Raw genomic sequence first — 21,373 nt, forward strand, 5'->3', positions numbered from 1 at the left:
ATTAACCAATGCTGCTGGCCCTCTAAGCTAATTGACGTTAAATATAATCTTTGTTTATTACTGGAAATTAAGTGTACAAGGTCTATATAAGTCTCTATACGTAGGCTTTTGCACAGATAACCTCCCATTGAAATTATTCTAAGTGCCAAAATATTCTACTCCACACTCAAAACAATATTGTTGTTAATCTTGGTAGTATAATTACGTTTGACATAACCAATGCTCTCTTTGGAAAACTGTATATGACCAAATTAAGTGCCCAATAAGTGAATAGCGAAAGGTTCACTATATCTGAACTATATCTGACCAATGTTTGTGCTTTCTGTTACAGCATCTGAACTGCTTTTGTTTTCAAAGCTAAAATGATATATTGAAAAAGAACTATCTGAACATAGAGAAGCAAAGCTCAATGAAATTTTATGCTACATATGTATAGTGTATGCCTATAAAAATAAATAAACTTTAACTTTATACATAACAATGTGTGTCTCGTCTGAAATAATTTGTGATATTTCGTTTTTTGTTGACGCTATATGTATACAGGATAGATAATAAATATTGAAAACAATTGCATTTTCTTTTAAGCTTTTTTTATTGTGGTGACAGTTTGGTTTTGCCTTAATTTACACAGTAATGGTCATTTACAGTGACATCACAAAACCAAACCAACCGAGCAGACTCGCCCCTCCCCCTCTTTAAATGAATCAATAAAATAAGTTAATATAGTTGAGTTGAATCACAACACCACTGTCATTAGTGATAAGAGTAGCTTGTTCTAGTAGCTTGTTTGATGATTCCCTCCAGTCTTGGAAGGATTTACCTTTATGTAACTAGCCGACCTCTCTTTAGCTAACGGCTTATCGCTAGCCTTCCAGTTTTCCTGCCATAAGGAATCTTAATTGAAGTTTACACATGAAAATTGCACAGCTCTCATCAGCAGACTCCTCTCTGTGGTACGAACACTGTCATTTCTAGTCGGCAGATCTTGGTAGGCTACGCAGTAACAGAAATTCCACGCTATATTCATATAGTCAAACATACACACGCTACAAGGACCACAATCAACTCAAAACAATGGCATTGCAGTGTTACTACTATCGTAGAAGAATGCATATGTATTTTTTTTCAAATGAATAGCAATGTGTGCGTGCAGTTCTCTAATACACACAAACAGGTTAACAAAAGCAAACCAAAAGTGTTCACTGTGTAAATTGTGACTGAAAAGCAAAAACAATCTTGAAATTGATCAGACACGTAACAAATCGTTCTGTTTTCTTCCTTCCTCTCTCATTCGACTCAATTACAACACTCTGTTAAAAATATAGCTTAGAAAAAAAGCCCCAAATCTGTACATTTTTTCATAGATTATTATTTCCTGCCTTTTTATTTATGTGTGTTCCACATTAGTTTACAATCTTTAACAGCTATGCACAGCACCGTCTTTCAACAATGGAAACGATTGCCGTCGAGGTCAGGAGCATATCAGTGTTGTGGTAAAACCGGTACCATTGTATCTATTAACCTGAGCATAATGAAAAGCTACGATGCATATGTTGCAATTTAAAGGACCCATATTTGTGACATCACAAATGGGAGTGTCCATCCAGATGCATGATAGGGGTCCTTTAACTTCCAGTGCTGAACACACTACGGGGAGACCAGTACAACCAGCGTTGTACTGCAGGGACTTGCCTTGCCATAACAGTTGCAGCGTTTACATTCAAACCTATCTCTCCTGCTGATCCTCACCGCTGATCCGCTCCATAAAAATCAAAGCAATAGAAAAAGTTGATAATCATCAATTCTTTTAAACAACACTCGTGTGTGTTCATATATTCACATACATATGTATTGGATCGTAACTGCTATTGACTCGGAATTATGTGAACTTGAAAGAAGCCGATGTCATTGCATGGAATAGAAAAAGTGCAGCCATCATGCGGTAGATTATCCATAGCTAATGAATGCCAAATACAAATACAGTCATCTGAGTTCTTAACTATGGGTGTGTCAGCATGGAGCTAAGTAAAGGTTGCCCTAGGCTACATTTCACACTGAATGATTCCAATAACCTTTTTCCGTCCGATTGGAAGAACGTTATTGAACTGGAGAGAGATATACTGTCTACTTTTTTTTATATTCTCTCCCAAATGAAGGGAGCTGACGAGAGAGCAGCAATAAAACAGTACAATACTACTGTCCTACACATTATGCAAAAATACTCTAGCAGTGTGGTGAGAAGTACTAAACTCGTGTGGTCCCTGTCTAGCTGTCCGTGTGTGTACGTGTGTGTGTGTGTGTGTGTGTGTGTGTGTGTGTGTGTGCGTGTGTGTGTGTGTGTGTGTGTGTGCGCGCATGTTGATACGGTTAACACATTTATTTTATTCTCGTGTTACAAAGGAGCTCTATACCGGGAAGGGGTTGGCGGGGGGCATTATGAATGACAAGACAAAAGATAGTTCCCCTTTGATTATGCCATCAGAGACCGGTGTTGGGAAAGTTCTGCCAAGCCAGATTGGTTTAGAGCAGCACCATGCTCTGCTTCAAGAAAACAGACGCGCAGAGCCTTTATATCGAGTTCCTGTCCGGTTATACCTGTCGTAATGCAGCTCCTACCACCAACAATTCTTCCAACCCTCTCTAGATGATCCCATATTCTTTCTGCCTTATGTCCATAATCATTTGCTTATAAAGCCTCCCAGGTTCTGCAGAGCATTTGAGCTCTGAGCACACACAGAGCATGTACTGCACAAAAGCCGGTCTCTTTCTAGAGACCATGTCATTTCTGAAAAACACAATGGCATGTCTTATCGCCGTATGGATACAATGCTAAAGGCTGTAATCAGACAACAAGCTCAAGCGATACCATTTCACGGTGTGTTGGTTATTGTTTGTGCAGTTTTTTCTGTCGTTATATCATCTCAAAGCTTTGCGTCGGAAAGGCTCCATGCTTTTCTGTGCACTCTCGGTTCTCGGGGGTCAAGAACAAGGAGGAGGAGCGTTTAAATGATGTATGCTGAGTTTACTTTTATCTTTGCTTGTTATAATTTTTTCTATATCACATCAGTTCTCAAGATATAGCCACTGATGTCATGAGAAAGAGAGTTATGTGATACAAATCAATGCCATTGAAAGGTATAGCATACAATAAATCATGGGTTTCAAATACTTATTCCGGATTTTCTGGTAGATGAAATATTTCTGATCCACCTCAAAAAATAAAGATATACTACTGAGGGATTTTAAAACTGATCTGATGAAAGATCTTTTTTTCAGATTGCGAGATGTTACCGTGGGTCACTTTTGATCAAGCTTGCTCTGACGAGGCACTTTGATTTTCACCCTGCGATACAGTGTGAGACTGGTTAGCTACTCACATAATATAGGGTTTCACAAAAATATAGTGGGCAAATCTAGATCCAACTCAATGTCCTATAATACAGAGCACCGGCGTTTCAGAAATTCGCTGGGGAGAGGAACGCAGACAAACCAACTATGAATAAACTGATAACAAAAAATATGAAAGAAAATCTGAAGGGATTATATATTAAAAAAAAGGTATTTGTGGTTGTGGTTGTGATTGAGTATTACCGCCATCCGAAAAAACAAGAGGAACAAATGACCTAGCCGCCCCTTAATAGCCATTATTAGCTGCGGTTGGCTAGTCGCTCCGGAACTCCTCGCCGATCTCCGGCAGGTTGCGCTTCTCCTTGCGCAGGGTGTCCGTCAGCGGGCGTGAGCTGCCGGGCGAGTCCAGGTGTTTGGGCTCGTTGGTCAGGTAGCTGCCCTTCTGCTGGTACAGGTAGATGTAGATACTGTACAGCCCCCCCAACAGCAGCACCAGCGCCAGCAGGACGACGACTGTGGGTGAGGGAGGGCAGAGATATGAGGGATGAAGGGAATTAGATCATCCATAGACTGTAGCCACTGTAATCCCTTGAATCCCATTGCTGCACATTGTTACGTGTGTGTGTGGGTGTGTGTTTGTGCGTGTGTGTGTGTGTGTGTGTGTGTGTGTGTGTGTGTGTGTTATCTGATCAATTTTGGGAATGCAGTGCTTTTCTTGAGAGATTGTCTAATTAATTTCCACGAGGTAACTTGAGGAATACACAGTATTGTCTATTCAATATGACCCATACTAGCTACCGTTAACCTTAATGCACTATACATAGCATACAGGAAGCCAATATCATCCTGTGTATAAAACATAATATTGGCCGAACAGAATTTGATCTGCGGCCAGACCTGACACCCATGTCATTATCAGTATTTTCAGGACATTATCGTAATCCTCCTATAAATCTGATGTTCCTGCATTACAATAATAACATAACACCTGCAGACCCTCATAGAGCTTATCTGTTATTAAGAGACTCAGACAGGGCTGTGGTAAACAGATAGCTGGGAAATATTTTCTAATCAGGCCCTCCATTCTCTCACACACAACGCGGGAATTCTATTCATTTATTTCTGCATCTGTGCTATTGTGATGTAGTCTATCTTCCATGACCTTTCCATTACCAACCATCCATAACTAATTTGCTTCTGAAGTCCTCTGGGATGTGAATAGATAAAAATATGAAAGTACTTCTGATCCTCTTTGAGGCAACTGAAAGGTGCATACGAATAGTCATGAACTGGTGTTGACAAATGAGAGATACTTTCTTACATCCATTCATGCATCTTATTTAAATGTACATTTCTAGCTGCACAGCCTACAGCCAAAAACTGTGGCATAAATCAAAAGGATTTAAAGGTTACTAATCTCTTTTTAACTAAATAAAGTAAAATAATTGCGTGCGGCAAGGACCTATTAGATATGTCTGCACACATTGGAACTGTCAAGTGGCACAAACTCTTTCCCTTAGAAGCTTAAGTATAGAGACTAAAATGCCACAGCTGAAAATGTAACCTCTCAGTGTCCATATTGGTTTAGAGGATTTGGGAGAAAATAGGAATATCCAATTGCTGCTTTTGGTAGGGAGCGAGAGAGAGTAGGGACAAAGAGAGGGGGAGGGGGTAAGAGAGAGGAAAGAGAGAGAGGAGAAGAGACAGAAGAGCTAAGAGTAGCTAATGTAGTTCTTGAGATGTGACAATGCGCAAAATAAAGGAAGTGTGGTAGTGTGTGTGTGTGTGTGTGTGTGTGTGTGTGTGTGTGTGCGTGTGTGTGTGTGTGTCTGTGTCTGTGTGTCTGTGTGTAAAGAGGTCATAAATTAAACTAATAGAGTGGATGGTTCTCTGAGACAGAAAACGTATGAGAATGGTAGTGAGACAAAGAAAGAGAGAGAGAGAGAGAGAGAGAGAGAGAGAGAGAGAGAGAGAGAGAGAGAGAGAGGGAGAGAGAGAGAGAGAGAGAGTAGCTTTAACTGGGACTGCATTACATTATCAGACAGAAAACTGAGAGAATGGTAGGAGTCAAAGAAAGAGAGAGAGAGAGAGAGAGAGAGAGAGAGAGAGAGAGAGAGAGAGAGAGAGAGAGAGAGAGAGACAGACAGGGTGTGTGTGTTTCGGTGCATGTGTTTCTGTGTGTGTTTGGTGATTTATGAAGAGGCCCATTAGGCAAGAGAGAGAGAGAGAGAGAGAGAGAGTAGCTTTAACTGGGACTGCATTACATTATCGGAGTGGGCTTACTTCACCAGGAACATTGATGAAGGCATATTGGGCACATTGGGTTGCCCTTGAAGAAACCTGTGTTATCTCCACTAAGTCTAAATCTTTCCCCCAGGGGATTCAGACCACCCTCCTAAAATCCAGAGATGTCAAAGACTCATTTATTAGCTGACTTTGTGATATATATTTATGTACGGTTTTACATTTTCCTGGCCACATATTTGGTATGTGTGTAGTGGATATATTATGGTTATTTAGGGTTTTTCACTTTAAGAATAGTGGTATGGAAATACCTGCTATCCAAAACAATCCCATGTCATCATGAATGTAGAGGTATTCTGAAAGACAAAATGTGGAAACAGAGAGTAGTTAGTTTATTTTGTCTCATAATTTATCTTTGTGTACTAATCTGCAGAGGGGGGGGGGGGGGGGGGGTCGGGGTCTTCTCACCGATGGTAACAAACCAGGGGTCGGCCTCCCAGGGAACGTAACCATGGACGGGAGTGAAGGCCCCGCAGACGGACTCAGAGACATAGCCCTGGGTGGTGACCGGGGGGTCCGTCTCGTTGGGTCTGAACAGAGCCTTGAGGGGGGCGTAGACATTGTAGCGCACCCCGGAGATGCAGCCGATGAAGCCGGGCGCGTTGTGCCGCTTGATCTCCTTGTCGATGTCGCCGATCTCTGAGGGAACAGGAAGTAGGTCTCCGTCAAAGACTGGCTCAATATAGGCACGATGCAGTATGATGTGTGTGTGTGTGTGTGTGTGTGTGTGTGTGTGTGTGTGTGTGTGTGTGTGTGTGTGTGTGTGTGTGTGTGTGTGTGTGTGTGTGTGTGTGTGTGTGTGTGTGTGTGTGTGTGTGTCTTACCCATGACCCTCCCCAGGAACATGGACTTTGGAGAATCAAATCGAGCATCTTCTACCAGGGTTATCTTCTCCACAATGGGCTCCATGTAATCCACCTGTAGTTGTTGAAAACACCTCATTATTTTCTATATGGTTGACACAGCAATGAGTTTATGTTGTGGGGTTAGGGTTATTGTGTAACACAATTGCATCAGGTACCTGAGACTTGATGGTCCTGTTGTGTCTGGTTATGTTAATATAGTGGGGGTATCCATCCGCAAGGTTCCTGTGAGTCAGCTGATATTTATGGGTGATCAGGCCGAGCCTGTACCTCAGATCCACGCTTCCTGGGGGGTTCAAAGAGCAGTGCAGTGTTAGCCTACAAGGCGTTACTCTGACTCATCAGTCGCAGTTAAAGGGCCACTATTCGGATGCTTATTCAAATAGGGGCAACCAAGCCCACGGAGGGATCATAGCAGAACAACTCGACAGTGGACCTGTCAACGGGAAGGTTGTAGGCACACCAGCACTCAGTAACCCATCCCATTGTTTGGTTGCCCTTTATTCTAATCTATCCATGATACATCTCGGTGGACCTTCCCAATCGTGATGTCACTAATGGTTCAATTTTGAGATGGCGTGTAATGGCAAATCAACAAAACAACTGGTAGTAAAATAATATGAGCCCTGTTACTTTTTTAAACGGTTACGTTTGCCGACAACACTGAAGTATTGAATGGAAGAACTATTCCTGAATGGATTACTATCATTCCGGTCATCCATCGTGTTCTTCCGCAGGGCTACTTTCACCTCCGCCCATGGGGTCGGCGTCGCCCCTACCGTCGGTTTTGAGGATGACGGCGATGTAGTCCTGCACAAAGGAGCTGATGTAGAGCAGCACGGCGGGGGTGTGGAGGGTGCTGAAGCTGAACTCCACGTCGTCCGCCGTGTCGTTGTACCCCAGGCTGAAGTTGTCGAAGTGGGGGTCGATCCAGTTGGCCCACGCCGCCTCGTCCGAAATGGGCTTCTTCCGTATGTTGTAACGCATCCACGAGCCGATCTCGAAGTAGGCGCCGATGTCTGAGGAAAAGCACGCAAGGGAGGGGGTTACGAGGAGGAAGAGGGCCACGGTCCGTTGATATGTGCCGTGTGAATTGATCCACACGCGGGTACAAAGTGAAGGTAGTGCCTCATAATATGCCTGTTTATTACTAGACTGAATTGTCCATTTGAAAGTAATTCAATTTGATTGCATTATTATTATTATTACTTTTATATTAAACAGCAAAATAAATAACAGAATAAAATAAGCAGGGGGGGTGACATAAAAATTATACATTAGAACACATGACAAGTTTGACACATCCATTGAACTAGAAATATTGCACCATGTTAGCAGGTGTTCTTCTCATTTACATTAGGGAGATTTTTTGGATTATTAGAAAGATAAAAATGACCATTAACTAATCTTACCTTTATGGCAATAGAACCCATCGAAGGCCGTGTTGTTGCAGTCGCAAGTGTATGACGCGTAGCCCTCTATGCACTGGCCGCTATTTCGACACGGTATGGTCGCATTCAGACACTCGCCCGTGCAGTTCCTGCGAATCCCCTGCTCTTCGTTCACCTTCCCCTCCAGGTCTAGCGGCACGCCGTTCATCCGTAAGCCTCGCATGCAGCCCAGGAATGGCCTCAGGGTACGGTTGGCCGCGCCTGGGTGAAGAAAAGCAAGCAGATTACTGTTATTAGCAATAAGCGTTTAAAACTGAGGTAGAACCAAGATGGTCGCAAAAACCTTGAGTGGGTTTTCAAATCGAAAAGTCCCCAAAGCATGGTCGCAATAAACTGGTGAAGGACCTACCCACGAGAATTGGGTGTGAGAACTCCATGGTCACAAACGTTTGGCCTGGGAAACGCTTGACCGCCCACGGCTGCCAGTCGACTTTGATTCGAGCGAGTTTCACGTTGATCTCGGCCTGGACGAAGTGCCACTCGTTATCGTTGAGCGGCATGGGAGACCTCAAGGTCACGTTGAGGATGCCGTCCCCAACCATGAACACGAACGCCAGGTTCTGGGTCGCTGGCCGGGGGAAAGAAAGCAGAAGAAAGAAAAACAGAGATGGTAAGATGACAATAGGACTCAGGGACACCATTTTGTAATATGCAGGTATGGATTCCAGACACTTATATCCATTGATTGACTCAATTCAGATACATGTCATTAAGGAGCTGGTAGGGAGGGTTAGGCATCAACTTCTATGTTAGCCTGCTGAAAGTGAGAATTGAAACCAAGTACCATTATTCTGGGAGTCAAACGCCCTACTGCAGTTACACTATGCCACCCTCTTAGCTATGGGCTTTATTTACCTGGAGGGCAACTTGGTTCAATCTTTGTTCTAAACAACTCATAACCTGGCAGCCATCTTGGCTCTAAAGATGGCAGGGAGTAAATGCGGAATTCCGCATTCACTTCCATCACCCTCTTGATCTTGGGTGATGGAAGTGATCTTTTAGAGCCAAGATGGCTGCCAGGTTATGAATCGGGTCAACGTCACAAATGAAAAAGGTGTCCCTCACTGTTGAGCTCTATGCGAATGAAGTTGCGGAGCTGCTCGTCAGAGTTCTCCAGGAAGACACAGTTGTCTCGGTATGTTTTGAAGTGGAAGGAGATGTCAGCGCTGGAGCCCGGTTTGAAGGTAGGGAACGTGATGTAGGTGGGCTTGACAAAGGATATGGTGTTCCAGATGTTTCCTGCGAAGAGACACATGGCAGCGTTGGTAAAAAAAATAAAGAACTTTGGAAAAATCAATGCTTCTTTTATTTTCTCATCAATGTTTGTACTTACTGTCACCATGGCAGCGTAGGGGTCCGACAATGTATTGAGCTTCTGAGTTGGTTCTGTTGGTGTCGCCGATGACAACCCTCCGTACGGGCAGATGATCTCGGAAGTCCAAATATCCCTTGTCTGAATACCTGGAAACGCCCAATGAAAAAAACATCAGACCTTGACTCCTGCTTATTACTCAAAGTGTGTAAGAATGTCCGGAGGTGTGAGCCCCTGGTATTACCATTGTCTGTAGTCTGCATCACAGTTGCAGTGGAACTTGGGGTCCGTGCAGGTCTGGTTGATGGAACAGCCGCACTTTTGGACCTCACGGAAAGCCCCTCCCCAGTAGTAATGACTCTCATTGTTACGACCGATCCAGTAGCCGTAAGGCCTTCCATCTGGGAGGAGGAAGCACAATGGTGATTCATTAAAGATAATATGATAATACTAATGCTACTAATAATAATAATAATATTATAAATAATTATGGTAATAAACGTATAACATTTATAATTATTTATATCCTTTATTAAGAACTAGAATAATGTTATAATCATCCTATAAACTTCATAAAAATATATTTTAAATACTAACAATGTTGAATGAATGGATCAAAACTGTCTACAAACGTCTAGTCTGGTTTGCTTTTAGTCGTCTGCTGCTTTTAGTAGTAGTCAGGCAGGACATTTCAAACCGTCATGTCATGTTACCGTCATCTTTTTTTTTTTTTTTATCCCAGCAGATGCTCCTCCCTGATTGCTCCATCTGCCTCTGTCTATCCGCACAACCGACCAATCCAATCACTCACTGGGCGTGTTGAGCAGGCGGGACTTGTAGCAGGAGTAGTCGATCCACTGCTCGCAGTACATGGAGGTGTTGGCCAGGGCAGTGACCTCATCCCAGGAAGCATTCCAGTAGTTAACGTCGCCTACGTATGGTCGGTCTACAGTACTGCCAGTCACCTTGGTGCCTTCCCCACGGTCATGAAGGATCACAGTCCAAGCCTTATATGCTGCGGGGACGGTGGAAGGACAGATGCAGGTCGTACATCAATAATAAATGAAAATATTAATAATAATAATATTTATGACTAAGGAAGCGTAATTACAATGAGTTACTGAGAAGGGGTGGGATTAAATAGGTTTTTTCTTCTTCCCACTCCTTTTCGAACATGTTATTGCAATCCACAAGTGTTTATCATTTATGTATCTAATTATGCTTTCTATTTTGTGTAGCATCATTATTCCCTGTATGACAATTAAGTTTTTCTTTACATGTTCAAAATAAAAATTGTAATCAACCAATCAATCAATTTTTATTTATACACCTTTAAATATTTGTGTTTTATTTTGTGTTTGTGTTTTAACAATTAAAAAGGACAGTAAGATATCTGTTTGGAGCTCCAGTCACTTAGCTGCAGCATTCTTGATACCGCACACACTTTTGGATGATCTTACATTTCATTTTGCAATACACCTCAAATGGTTTCAATGGTCCGCTGAGATCCGGATCGATGGTATAGTTCCCAGACCAGTACTTCCCTTGGAGTCTGTAGGCCTCGCATGACTCTTTGTACACCGCTGTCAAATCAAAAGGCAGGATTATTATAGCGAATGGGTATGTTATGAATGTGTACATTTCATAACATACAGCTATTTACTACATTATCCTTTAGCAGACGCTTAAGCAAGTACTTAAGCAATGAGTATTAGATAGTATTAGATAGAGTATTATTAAGATAGGCCAACATAGGGTTAGGGTATCTTGCTTAGGGATGCCTATACTCTGCATTGGTGTTGTTAAATCAGACACAAACCAACTGGTCTAACCTATCCCCTGCCTACCTTACACTTGATGCATGCACCGGGTGTAACTTACACATGTGACAAACTTCTCCTTTGTAGCCCGTGTTTTCACACAGGCAGATGAAGTCGTCCCATGACTGGATGCACCTGCCCTCATGTTCACATGGGTTCGGCGTGCACCTGTAGATGACATCATCAAAGGGCGATGACACTTACAATACTGCAATTGTGCGATGCTATTGGCCATTCATTATTATTATTATTATATTTAGTACATTTATTTTAATTAGTTGAAGTTCAACAAGTTTGAATAATGTAGAAAACAAAATGTGTTATTCAAATATTAAACAACATGTTGTTGTGGTTTGCATAATATTGCAAACCAGTATCAGTAATAGACCAGTAGAGACATCAATGGGGTAAACATCAATCTTAAATCAAATAGACGGATAGATGAAGTACCTGTATCATCATTTTTTCTACACTGTGACACAAAAAGTAGCTCAACAGTCGGTGAATAATAGTATTTAGTATTGTCTGTGCTAATAAATAATATTATCAGACACCATACCTGTCAGTGATACCACAGGTGCCTAGCAGCAGCTCAGCATAGCGCCCCCACTGGCGCTGCAGTATAAAGTCAATGTCAAGCTGTTCGTTGTCAATGTAGATCTGCTGCATGCAGCCATGGAAATGGTTCAGTTTGGTCTCACATTTCCGTATGGTGTTGTTTGTTTTCGGACAACCTGAGAATATATACAGACAAACGGTAATTTAACATCGCCTCACCATTAAAGCTAGGGTGAGCAATTTATTATTATAGAAATGTTCCGACATTATATATGTATTATTTACAAATTTGTTGAGATTCTCTTTACATTCCGATAGCAATAAATAAAACAAATGCTCTGAGAAAAAGAAGAGAAAAAGTGGTATCTGTGGATATCGCAGGCCTGTTATAGGCCCGTCTGGATGGCTCATGTGTCTGTCTACCTCCCGAGCCCTCTGCCTGCGCCCACTCTGGCCGTGCACTCATTCCGCTTGACCGGAGTCTTCCACGAGGCAGGCAGACCCACTGCTAAAGCTAGCGAGCTAGTCAAGTGTTTTTAGGGAGTGGTTTTGGGGGGAGACCTGAATGCAGGGTTGGGATTTTTTACGGTTGGATACTTTCCAAATCTAGCTTACTCTGGCTGGTTACAGCAAATTGCCCTCCATAGCTTTAAGCATAAAATGTCCATGCACAACCGTTGGTTGTGGAAACCCTCAAAAACCCACCTATTTATATGATGTTTTGTAATATCAGGAACTTTCTGCTCTTTTAAAGTTGTGTCTTACTGCTTTTAAAAGCACATTAAAATTGTACTAACATGATTGGCTTTATTTTGGCTAATTTATTTGTTGTTGTTGTGATATTTTGTATACAGCATTATTTTCTATCTCTCTCTCTCTGTCAAGAACTTGAACTATTGTTTAGAAAAGTGCTGTATAAATGAAGCATAATCATTGTATTATTATTAATTCCCTCAAGTGAGAGATAGCCATGCTTTTTTTGCTAGTTGCTTATTTACCGCCAAAGAAGTAGCGGTCTCCGGTGCGTACGGTGAAGGGGTTGGTGATCTTCAGTGGAGAGCCCTCCTCCTCGTCTATGGTGAGGGTCATAAGGTTGTCCCTGGCAGCCAGGTCCACTGTATGCCAGTAACCGTCGTTCAGCCGGTAGCCTAGCAGGAAGAAAAAGGGTAGGTTTAATCGATTTGGTTTCACACCACGTCATTATTTCGATTTTTGTATTCTAGAAATGAGAGAGTTGAACCTCTGACATTTAAGTATTGTTTATTCACAAATAAGTACAAATAAATAACCTTGTATCACAAGGCTTCTCTGATTGAGAACGTCCTATTTGTATTTTCTGATGTTTCCCTATAATTCGATTTTCTGCCACTCATATCTGAGGTGTGTCAATTCAGTTTATAATGAAAAACTTCTACATTTTCACACAGCCGTTAAATTCTCCCGGACATATTAATTAAAATTAGGCATGCTCCACAATATTGTCTTGTTGTTTAACCTCATGCAGAACTAGTCATCCATCGGCTCTCTGAATAAATATATTTAACATTATATTATAGTAAATTCTATGGCAAACTGGGATTGTGTGTGTGTGGTCACCTGCAGCAAACTGCAGTTTCTTTTTGCCGGGCTGGAATATGGTGACGTTGACTTGTCCCTCACTGAGACCGAGCTCCAGAGCTCCGAGGTCGTCGGCGAAGCGGGTGAACATCAGCAGCCCCGTGTAGTCCCAGGAGCGGAACTTGAACTTGACAAACATACGGGGCTTCCGGAAGAACCCGGGCACCTGCAGGTAGTTGTTGGGCCCGGCAAACGTCATGGGCTTCAGCAGAATGTCACGACAATGGTAGTGCATCTTTTTCTAATGGAAAGCAAAGGTAAAAAGAGAAAAAACAACAAAATACACATTACTTTATGATTTACGACTTGAGACGATGCCATGAACGATGATTATTTGTAAACGGGTTATCGGGTTATTTCAAGCTTTCTTGACATGTATTGTGATTGATGATAAGATGGTGGTTTAATTGACCTTTCGGGGGATACGTATCTCCGGCTCCTCTCTCTTGGCCATGTCGATAATATTGATTCCGTTGATGAAGACGTTCTCCAGGCAGCCGCGGAAGTTTGGCGTGGTGGGCAGGTGAGGCACGTTGCTCTCTATCACACCACCTACATACAACTAAGAGGACCGGGGCGTTAAATCCTGTGTGTTTAAAACATCACTTATTTATGGCATCCTGACTATGAATTAGCCTTCACGTCTTTAAACAGCAACCATGAATCAAGAAAGCCAAGGGCTTTCAAGATGATAATGTTTATCGTCTGGGTGCATCGGTGCACCCATGCCCCTGAGCCCGTTCCCCCAAACAAAATAAATCTGTGCACGGCCCTGCCTATTTGCTTTCCCATCCTTCACTATGAAGAATTACCTGGGAGTCCAGGTCCAGGTGGCTGAACTCTCCTTTGCATATGGCCGTCACCGTCTGGCTGTCCACGGTGAAGTTCACCTGTCGGCCGTAGCGCTTGATGGTGACATAGTGCCAGTGTTGATCATCCAGGATGTTGCCGGCGGTTAACGTGGTCCTGCCGTTTACCTTGTGCACCATGCTGCTCCCTGAGACACCAACGTACCGACGAGGACAGACGGAAGCACGTGGGTTTCCCGGAACAAAAAAGCACTCAGAAGCTGAAACTTTTTCCATTATCATAGCTGTGGGTGTTTCTCCGGAAATCAATATAGGTCTACCCAGCGTTTCCTATCCCCCACAAGGCAATCTCTTTATATATTTCAGCACTGAATAAGTTAATGTCTGGCTTGGATTTCTTGGATTTCTTACTTTCATTGGTATATTCTGAAAACCTCAAAATGTCTGCCTATCAACCATTCCCACAGTGGGATTCCTGTGTATGGGTCTGGTGTCTTACCTAGGCTGATGTGCAGATAGAGACGGCCTCGCTTGAGCTCCAGGGTGACCACGTCTCCCTGAACCCCCTCGCTGTGCAGCAGCAGCCCGTCCTGCTCCAGGGTCTTGAAGTTAATGGCGTAGTGATCCCTTAGTGTGCGGGACCTCTTCTCTGGGTACATGTAGATCACTGTGTCGTCGCCGTTGTACTGCAGCACGTAGGAGTCTAAACACACAGGGAGAAGGGAAAGACTAAGCAAAGGATGCCAAGGAATTGATAAAACTGTATGTTCTTATTTTTGAATATGTCGCTTACTCTGTATGTCCTAGACACACATTGCAAGTCTTATATAATCCTTAATGTATGAGATCAAGGGTTTTACTAGGTTCTACATAAGATGGTTTGACTGACTCTGTCCCATGGTTGGGATATTTTGTACCATAGGGGCAGCCGAAGAGTTCCAGCCGAACGCCAATCTTCCCTCCGTTCTCAGTGTTCCACGCCAGAGGCAGCAGGCGGACGTGTTTAGCGGTGAAGGCATAGTGGAAGACATTCCTCTTCACCTGATGGTAGTTCCAGTTTCCTGGCATTGTCTGCATAGTGTGAAGGTCAGAGAGAGAGAGAGAGAGAGAGAGGGTAGAGAGAACTAATGAGTCTGTGGATCCCTGTAGTGGTGGGTGTGGAACACCTTATGAAGTGGCTGGAGATGATGAACCAATAAAGAGAATTGCACAGTCTGTTCTAAACGTCAATATATCCACTCATCTCTGCGGCAGTTCTGGTCCTTTTCGACAGTTAAGATAATTACCCAATCTATTTTTGCATAATGGGCTGTGGACCATAACATCTTTATAGGATTTAGTTGAGGTGTGTGAGGGGCTTTTCCTCCATACTATTCCCACAACAACCATTCAGTCCCCCCCCCCCCATCCATAACACCTACCGAATTCCCCCCTTTCATGACATATGGGGTCCAGGAGTCAGGCCGGTCCCCATAAAGCAGGGTGTACTTGCTAACCCAGTCGTAGGAGTTGAAGGTGCCCTGGGTGGCGACGGCCACCAGCCGGTACTTCCTGCCCAGGTCCACCTGCAGCCATGGCTGTCGGTCCCCGGGGGACGGGGACCAACCGCTGCTTCCTGCAGGAAAGAGAGCCGGGCAGATGTAAGAAGAGAGTGTACACCTGTGTCTGGCCAGTGTCGAGTCCAGGCTGATTCAGTAGGGCTGAGCCAGGAGAGGCACAGAACAGCACAGGGGAGGGGCGCCAGTCTACACCCAGATTTTGCAGAGAGTTGTTGATAATACATACACCACAAAATAAAACCTATTCCATTTATTTAAAGGCATTTAGATTTAACAGGGGTGGAATTAGTCCAAAAAAGACAGAAAAGATCCCTGTAGACATGCCCCTTAGCACATATTAGGAAATAGTGTGAACTGGTAAACGTTGACATTCAAAGTTACATTGTGTCAGATAAATTGAAGTCTTACCATATAGTTTGGCAAAGTTGGCAGAGTAGAGGAAGTTGTATCTGGAGGAGGCAAGGAAGGAGGAGGCATAGAGCCCAGAGACCAGTGGATCAACACATTCACCTTGAAGAAACAACGACAAAAGGAGAGGGAGGGAAGGGGAAGGGTTTTTTCTTACATGCAAATTTTTCTTACATCATTACAACAACAAGGCACCTATCGAAGGAGCAGGATGGTAGTTTGCATTATGTTTATTGTAATGAAATGAATTTATTGTTTGAGCCATGGTAAGTGGTCCATTTGGAAAACGTTTCCCTTCCAGTACGCACTTCAACTTTAGATTCCATTAACTTCCACAATTAGATCCCAAATAGGAGGACGTACTCCAACTGGACAAGCCTTTTATTTCTGAGCTCATAACGCTGATAAAAACATCGTAGATGGTGATATAAAGTAAATACTGCAGCCAGAAAGATGGTACAAGATCGTAATCTGACCCCCTAACCACTTCAATCAATGAACGAGCGTCATAAGGAACACCACTTTATTCATTAACACTAATTCTACAGGCCTTCTCTAGCCCTTCACTTTGCTTTCCGTTTCTACCTCTGTAGCCTTAATTTACACCTAGGTGGGACTGGATGAGAAAGAAAGCAAGTGGTGTCAAATTGCATTGATGCACACACACTGCCGTACTCCATCTTAAAGAACACAGTGTCGCCATAGTGAAATGGTCCCCAACACTGCTGACACGTTCCCTAGGAAAACAGCACCACCCATTCACATCCGTAGGTTACGAAGATGCATGCCTGTGCTTAGACGCTTATAATTGAACCTTCTGCATGCATGAGTGTTGTATTAGTGAATAATTATTCTAATTGAATGGGCTGCAGTGACAGAGCCTTAGTGATTGGTGAGCGGCCCGATCGTGTGATGAGGATGAGTGATGGCCCCTGGCCAGTCAGTCACAGGATTGGCCATCACTCCTGTCAGATTTCCCGTCGTTGAGGGTACAGACGTCAAATGGAAAAAATGATGTTATTGTTAGAAACGAATAACATCTAAACGAGAGCTACATCTACATTGAACTCTACCTTGTATCAAGGTAATCCTCTGGGAGTTTCGGTGTTGTATTTCCTACTCTTAAGAACACTGAGGTCACACAGCATAAGGAAGATGACACTGTTCGGTAGTGGGATTAGCATGCACCATGCGCTGGAGACAAGATCCAAGATCAAGTCAATGTTAAAAGTGGTATTTCTACATGAAGGAGCCCGCCGAGCACAGGTATATGCTGTATCAGTTTCGGCCATTTTACAAGGACAATGGCTGAAAAGAGGAGGTGGGGGGCAGAAAGAAAATATGCTGAGCCATGGAAATGCAACCTTGACAGAGAATCATTTGCTCTCTCGATGTCTCTCTCTCTCGCTCTGATAATATGTTACGACGCGTAAACAAGTTTAACCATTTGGCCGAAACAGATTTCATGCCCTTCAGCACCGGGCAGAATCAATTCAGAATCTTTGATGCATCACCCCTAGCGTTGGATGCTGCAGCTATTCTGAAAGGCTCTGAAAGAAATGTGTCTCGCTGATTACACGGTTGATTTGTGCGCAGTCACTTTGGACTCGCGACACGCCTCGCTTCCTTCAGGAGGTGGCTCTGAATTACAAGAGGAATGTGAAATCAGGAAAAAGGAGCTTCGTCATAGTGGGGTTAACCCAGGCCAGCAGACTCCTCTGCTCTTCTCCTGGCAACACATCCTCCAACCCCCACCCCCTCATCTATCCCTCCTCCACACATTTGGTTCTGTTCTATCTTCTATCTACTTCCCTTCTCCTTACTTCCTTTTCTCCCTCTTTTTCTCTCTCTCTCTCCCTCTCTGTCTCTCTCTCTCTCTCTGTCTCTCTCTCTCTCTCTCTCTCTCTCTCTCTCTCTCTTTTCTCTATAGTATCTATAACATTGTCGTCTGTTTTATTTCTCACAGAACCACCCACTCTGTATTACTTTAATGTATGACCCCATTACACACACGCACACACGCACACATACACACATACACACACACACACACACACACACACACACACACACACACATACACACACACACACTACCACACTTTCTTTGTGTTATTTTATCATCTTATTCCTGCAGAACCAGTTGGGCGTTGTCACATCTCAGTAACTACATTAGCTACTCTTACTGCTTCTCTCTCTGTCTCCTCTCTCTCGCTTTCCTCTCTTTCTCTCTCCTATTCTCTCTCCCTCTCTTGCTCCCTCTCTCTCTCTCTCTCTCTCTCTCTCTCTCTCTCTCGTTCTCCCTACTCCCTCCCCCTTCTCTCTCCTTGTATCTTCCCTCCTGCTTCAGGCGGTGATGTATTCCTGGCTTTAACGTTAAGAGGGCTGCCTGGGTGTTATTACAGCGTGACGCGGTTGCTGGGAGTGCAGTAGGCACTGGTCTTGCTGCTGAGTCATCAGTCTACCCCGTGGTAGCTGCAAGCCTGCCATACCCTGCTATAGCGCTGCTGGCAGACGACATCGCCCCTGGTTTCATATGCAGAGAGCATCTGCTCCCAGGGCAGTGTGCCTGCCTCGACCACGGCCACACTCTTTACACCGCTGACATCGGACATCTCACAGACCTGCCTGAGTAATGGATGGAAGGCAGCGGCACAGAGTGTTATCAATGATCAGAGCTGTGATATTATACCAGGGAAAAGAGCAAGGTTGGGGCGAAAGATTTTGCTGAATGATTCATGGGGAAGGACGCACAGCAGGGGGTGGGTGGGGGCGCAGGGGGTGTGTGTGTCTGGGGGAAGGGGGGCGCGGGGGGTTCTTTTTATATGTGGCTGAGGCAGGCTGAAGAATAGCACAAAAAATATACCAAGGTGAAGAACGATTGAGGATATACTGAGGAATGGCAGGCTGTGTCTCTGTGTGAATATAAATCATCAGCACGTCGCGCAGGTCCAAAAATAGAATAGCAAAGTTTATTCTGCGCAGGGCCATTGTGCAATCCTCCCTTTTTCCCTGGATGTCAATTTGGAGCAAATGAACTCACACACACACACACACGCACACGCACACACACACACACACACACACACACACAGACACACACACACACACACACACACACACACACACTATGCCACCACTGCTCAGCCCCACCCTGGCCAGGGACAATGAGGTCTGGGATTCGAAGCACCATTTTAATCTGTCAGAGGTTCTCTGTGAAGCACCGCAGACGGATTAACAGTTTGACCTGTATTCACAGAACACAGCCCCCAAAGACAAGGCTGCCGTCATAGTTTCTGAGATAGTACACTATGGACCAATAGGCCTCTATATTTTGATCGCAGCGTCCAATGATTTGATGTTGGATTGGGATTGGATATAATTATGATAGCAGTCAGACATGGCAAATATTATAACACACCTGCTAATGCCACAAGCACATCACGATTCAGTTTGGTACCACGTCATCACGTGAAAAAAACCCTCAAATTTAGCATACCTCTCATGCATAGCGCTGGTTACCCTGCCTTGTGCTAGCACACAATAAGCATCTCACCACAAGAACGCAACATGCAACAACAACAACATGCTCTCTCCTCCTATTAAACATCCATAACGGTTCCATCAGCAATGAAAAAAATACTGATAGTGTTGACCTATGACCTTGAACAGGTGCCCACATTATCCACGGTGTCGTACGTGACCTACACGCAAAGCAGAAGCATGTGGGCTGACGCGTCCTTCATGCCATGACGCTGCACGTGAAGCCAGTCGCACGGAGTCACGGCATGGCATGGTAGTAACACGAACATGTAACATGATTGATCATATTTAAATCATATTGGGGTCGTTCTGACAAGGTCCTTAATGCGCTAATTGTATGAAAACTAATACGGCAGGTTAAAAATGCATCTTAAAATATGCACCTGATGCAACAGTCAATTGTTATATACGGCTTAAAATCCCCCAAATGGCTTCACAAAAAAACATCATGCACCGTATTTACTGTGACGTCTTTACCTCAATAGGTAGGCCTATGCCTATGCTTTTTTTTTTGGACAGGTGATGTAGCTCCAAAAGTACTGCAATGGGGTGGTCCCGCACGCGGCTGCAGCGGACGGTCACGGCGCGTCTCAATCAGTGCGTTACATTACGGAATGCCTTTTCGAATTTGCGATATAGAGACTGCAATTCTGTAAGCGGCAGCTCACAAGTCTGTCAGATAAAAAAAAGGCATGCCTTGATTCCGAAAGACAGAGTTGAACACAGACACATATGATGCAGAAACTTGCGTGCTGCAAAAGCACTGCAATGCAGACAGAGCTGCGCGAGGGTATCATTGCCGCGCATTCACTGCAGGACCGACACATCCGAGCCTCCACACTTTCGCTGTACTTTCGTAAAACAATGCGATGCAGAAAAACGCGTTATCAGCGATTCCTGATCATCCAAACACCCTTTATTGACAGATCAATTGAATTTCATAAGGTGTGCATTGCTGCCCTTTGAGGATTCCAGTAATCGGAGATTTAATACTGCTCAATGGTAGCCTATATCCTACTTCGTATTTATTCGTCTTTGATATAATACCTCATTGTTGTACATAACTTGATCATTTCACAGGCCTTACGTAAAACGCGTTAAGATTTTAGCAGATTGAAAAAATAAGAAATTAGTAATGGTTGTTTCACAGGACTTACGTGATGAGCAATGTTGAAACCCCAAAAATAAAAGAGTTATGCGTAATATTTTGCAAATCATCCTTCACTTTGGGCAATGTTTCTCCGCAATAGGTTTAGTAATTTGGGTTTGTAGATTATTCTCTCTTCACCGGAAAGGACAGCATTCTTTACCGCCCTCTCCCCAACTTTAACTCGCGCAGTTCCAACTCCTCTTCCCGGGATCACGGGCAGCAGACTCTGCCGGAGCGTGCACGCGCATCAGTTGCTGTTGCTGATGCTGTGCTTGGCCGAGAGCGCGCACCGCTATATACTATTGTAAATGTTTCCCATCAAGGAGTTACATTGTCTTGTATCCGCATTTTCCAATGTAACATGTTGTGGATTGGTGTGTCCAACGCGATTAAGCGTCGCAGTTGAAGTTGCGGTCGCTCCAACGGAATTCTGGATTTTTGGTGCAGAGGACGAGGAGAAAAAAACTTTCAGTCTGAAGGTTGCCGAAAATTATACCGTATCAGCTCCAAGTTGAGGGACTCTTAAAACAGTATTTTGAGGTTGATTCTTCTTCGAATTGTAAATCAGGGTATTTACCACCAAATTAGAGTTAGTCCAACTCCGACACTACTGCTGTGGCTCATTTCTTCTT

The 21,373-nt window shown here is 43.8% G+C and overlaps 1 protein-coding gene across 1 annotated transcript; it reads right to left on the reverse strand.

Moving 5' to 3' along the window:
* Window positions 1-700: 700 nt before the first annotated feature.
* cntnap1 (contactin associated protein 1) lies at window positions 701-20,809 on the reverse strand (the record flags this gene model as incomplete). The annotated part of the gene is made up of 24 exons (XM_079745678.1): window positions 701-3,861; window positions 5,904-5,948; window positions 6,061-6,291; window positions 6,477-6,570; window positions 6,674-6,801; window positions 7,295-7,534; window positions 7,928-8,167; window positions 8,316-8,534; window positions 9,032-9,205; window positions 9,300-9,427; window positions 9,523-9,679; window positions 10,090-10,293; window positions 10,739-10,861; window positions 11,160-11,266; window positions 11,658-11,832; window positions 12,655-12,804; window positions 13,253-13,514; window positions 13,686-13,835; window positions 14,086-14,270; window positions 14,582-14,785; window positions 15,000-15,153; window positions 15,504-15,697; window positions 16,050-16,151; window positions 20,749-20,809. 24 exons carry the CDS (start codon window positions 20,807-20,809, stop codon window positions 3,662-3,664), a joined length of 3,927 nt encoding a protein of 1,308 aa, XP_079601804.1. The 3' UTR covers window positions 701-3,661.
* Window positions 20,810-21,373: the final 564 nt, after the last annotated feature.

The sequence above is a fragment of the Pollachius pollachius genome (genome assembly GCF_949987615.1).
Source record: "Pollachius pollachius genome assembly, chromosome: 11".
NCBI classification, from domain to species: Eukaryota; Metazoa; Chordata; class Actinopteri; order Gadiformes; family Gadidae; genus Pollachius; species Pollachius pollachius.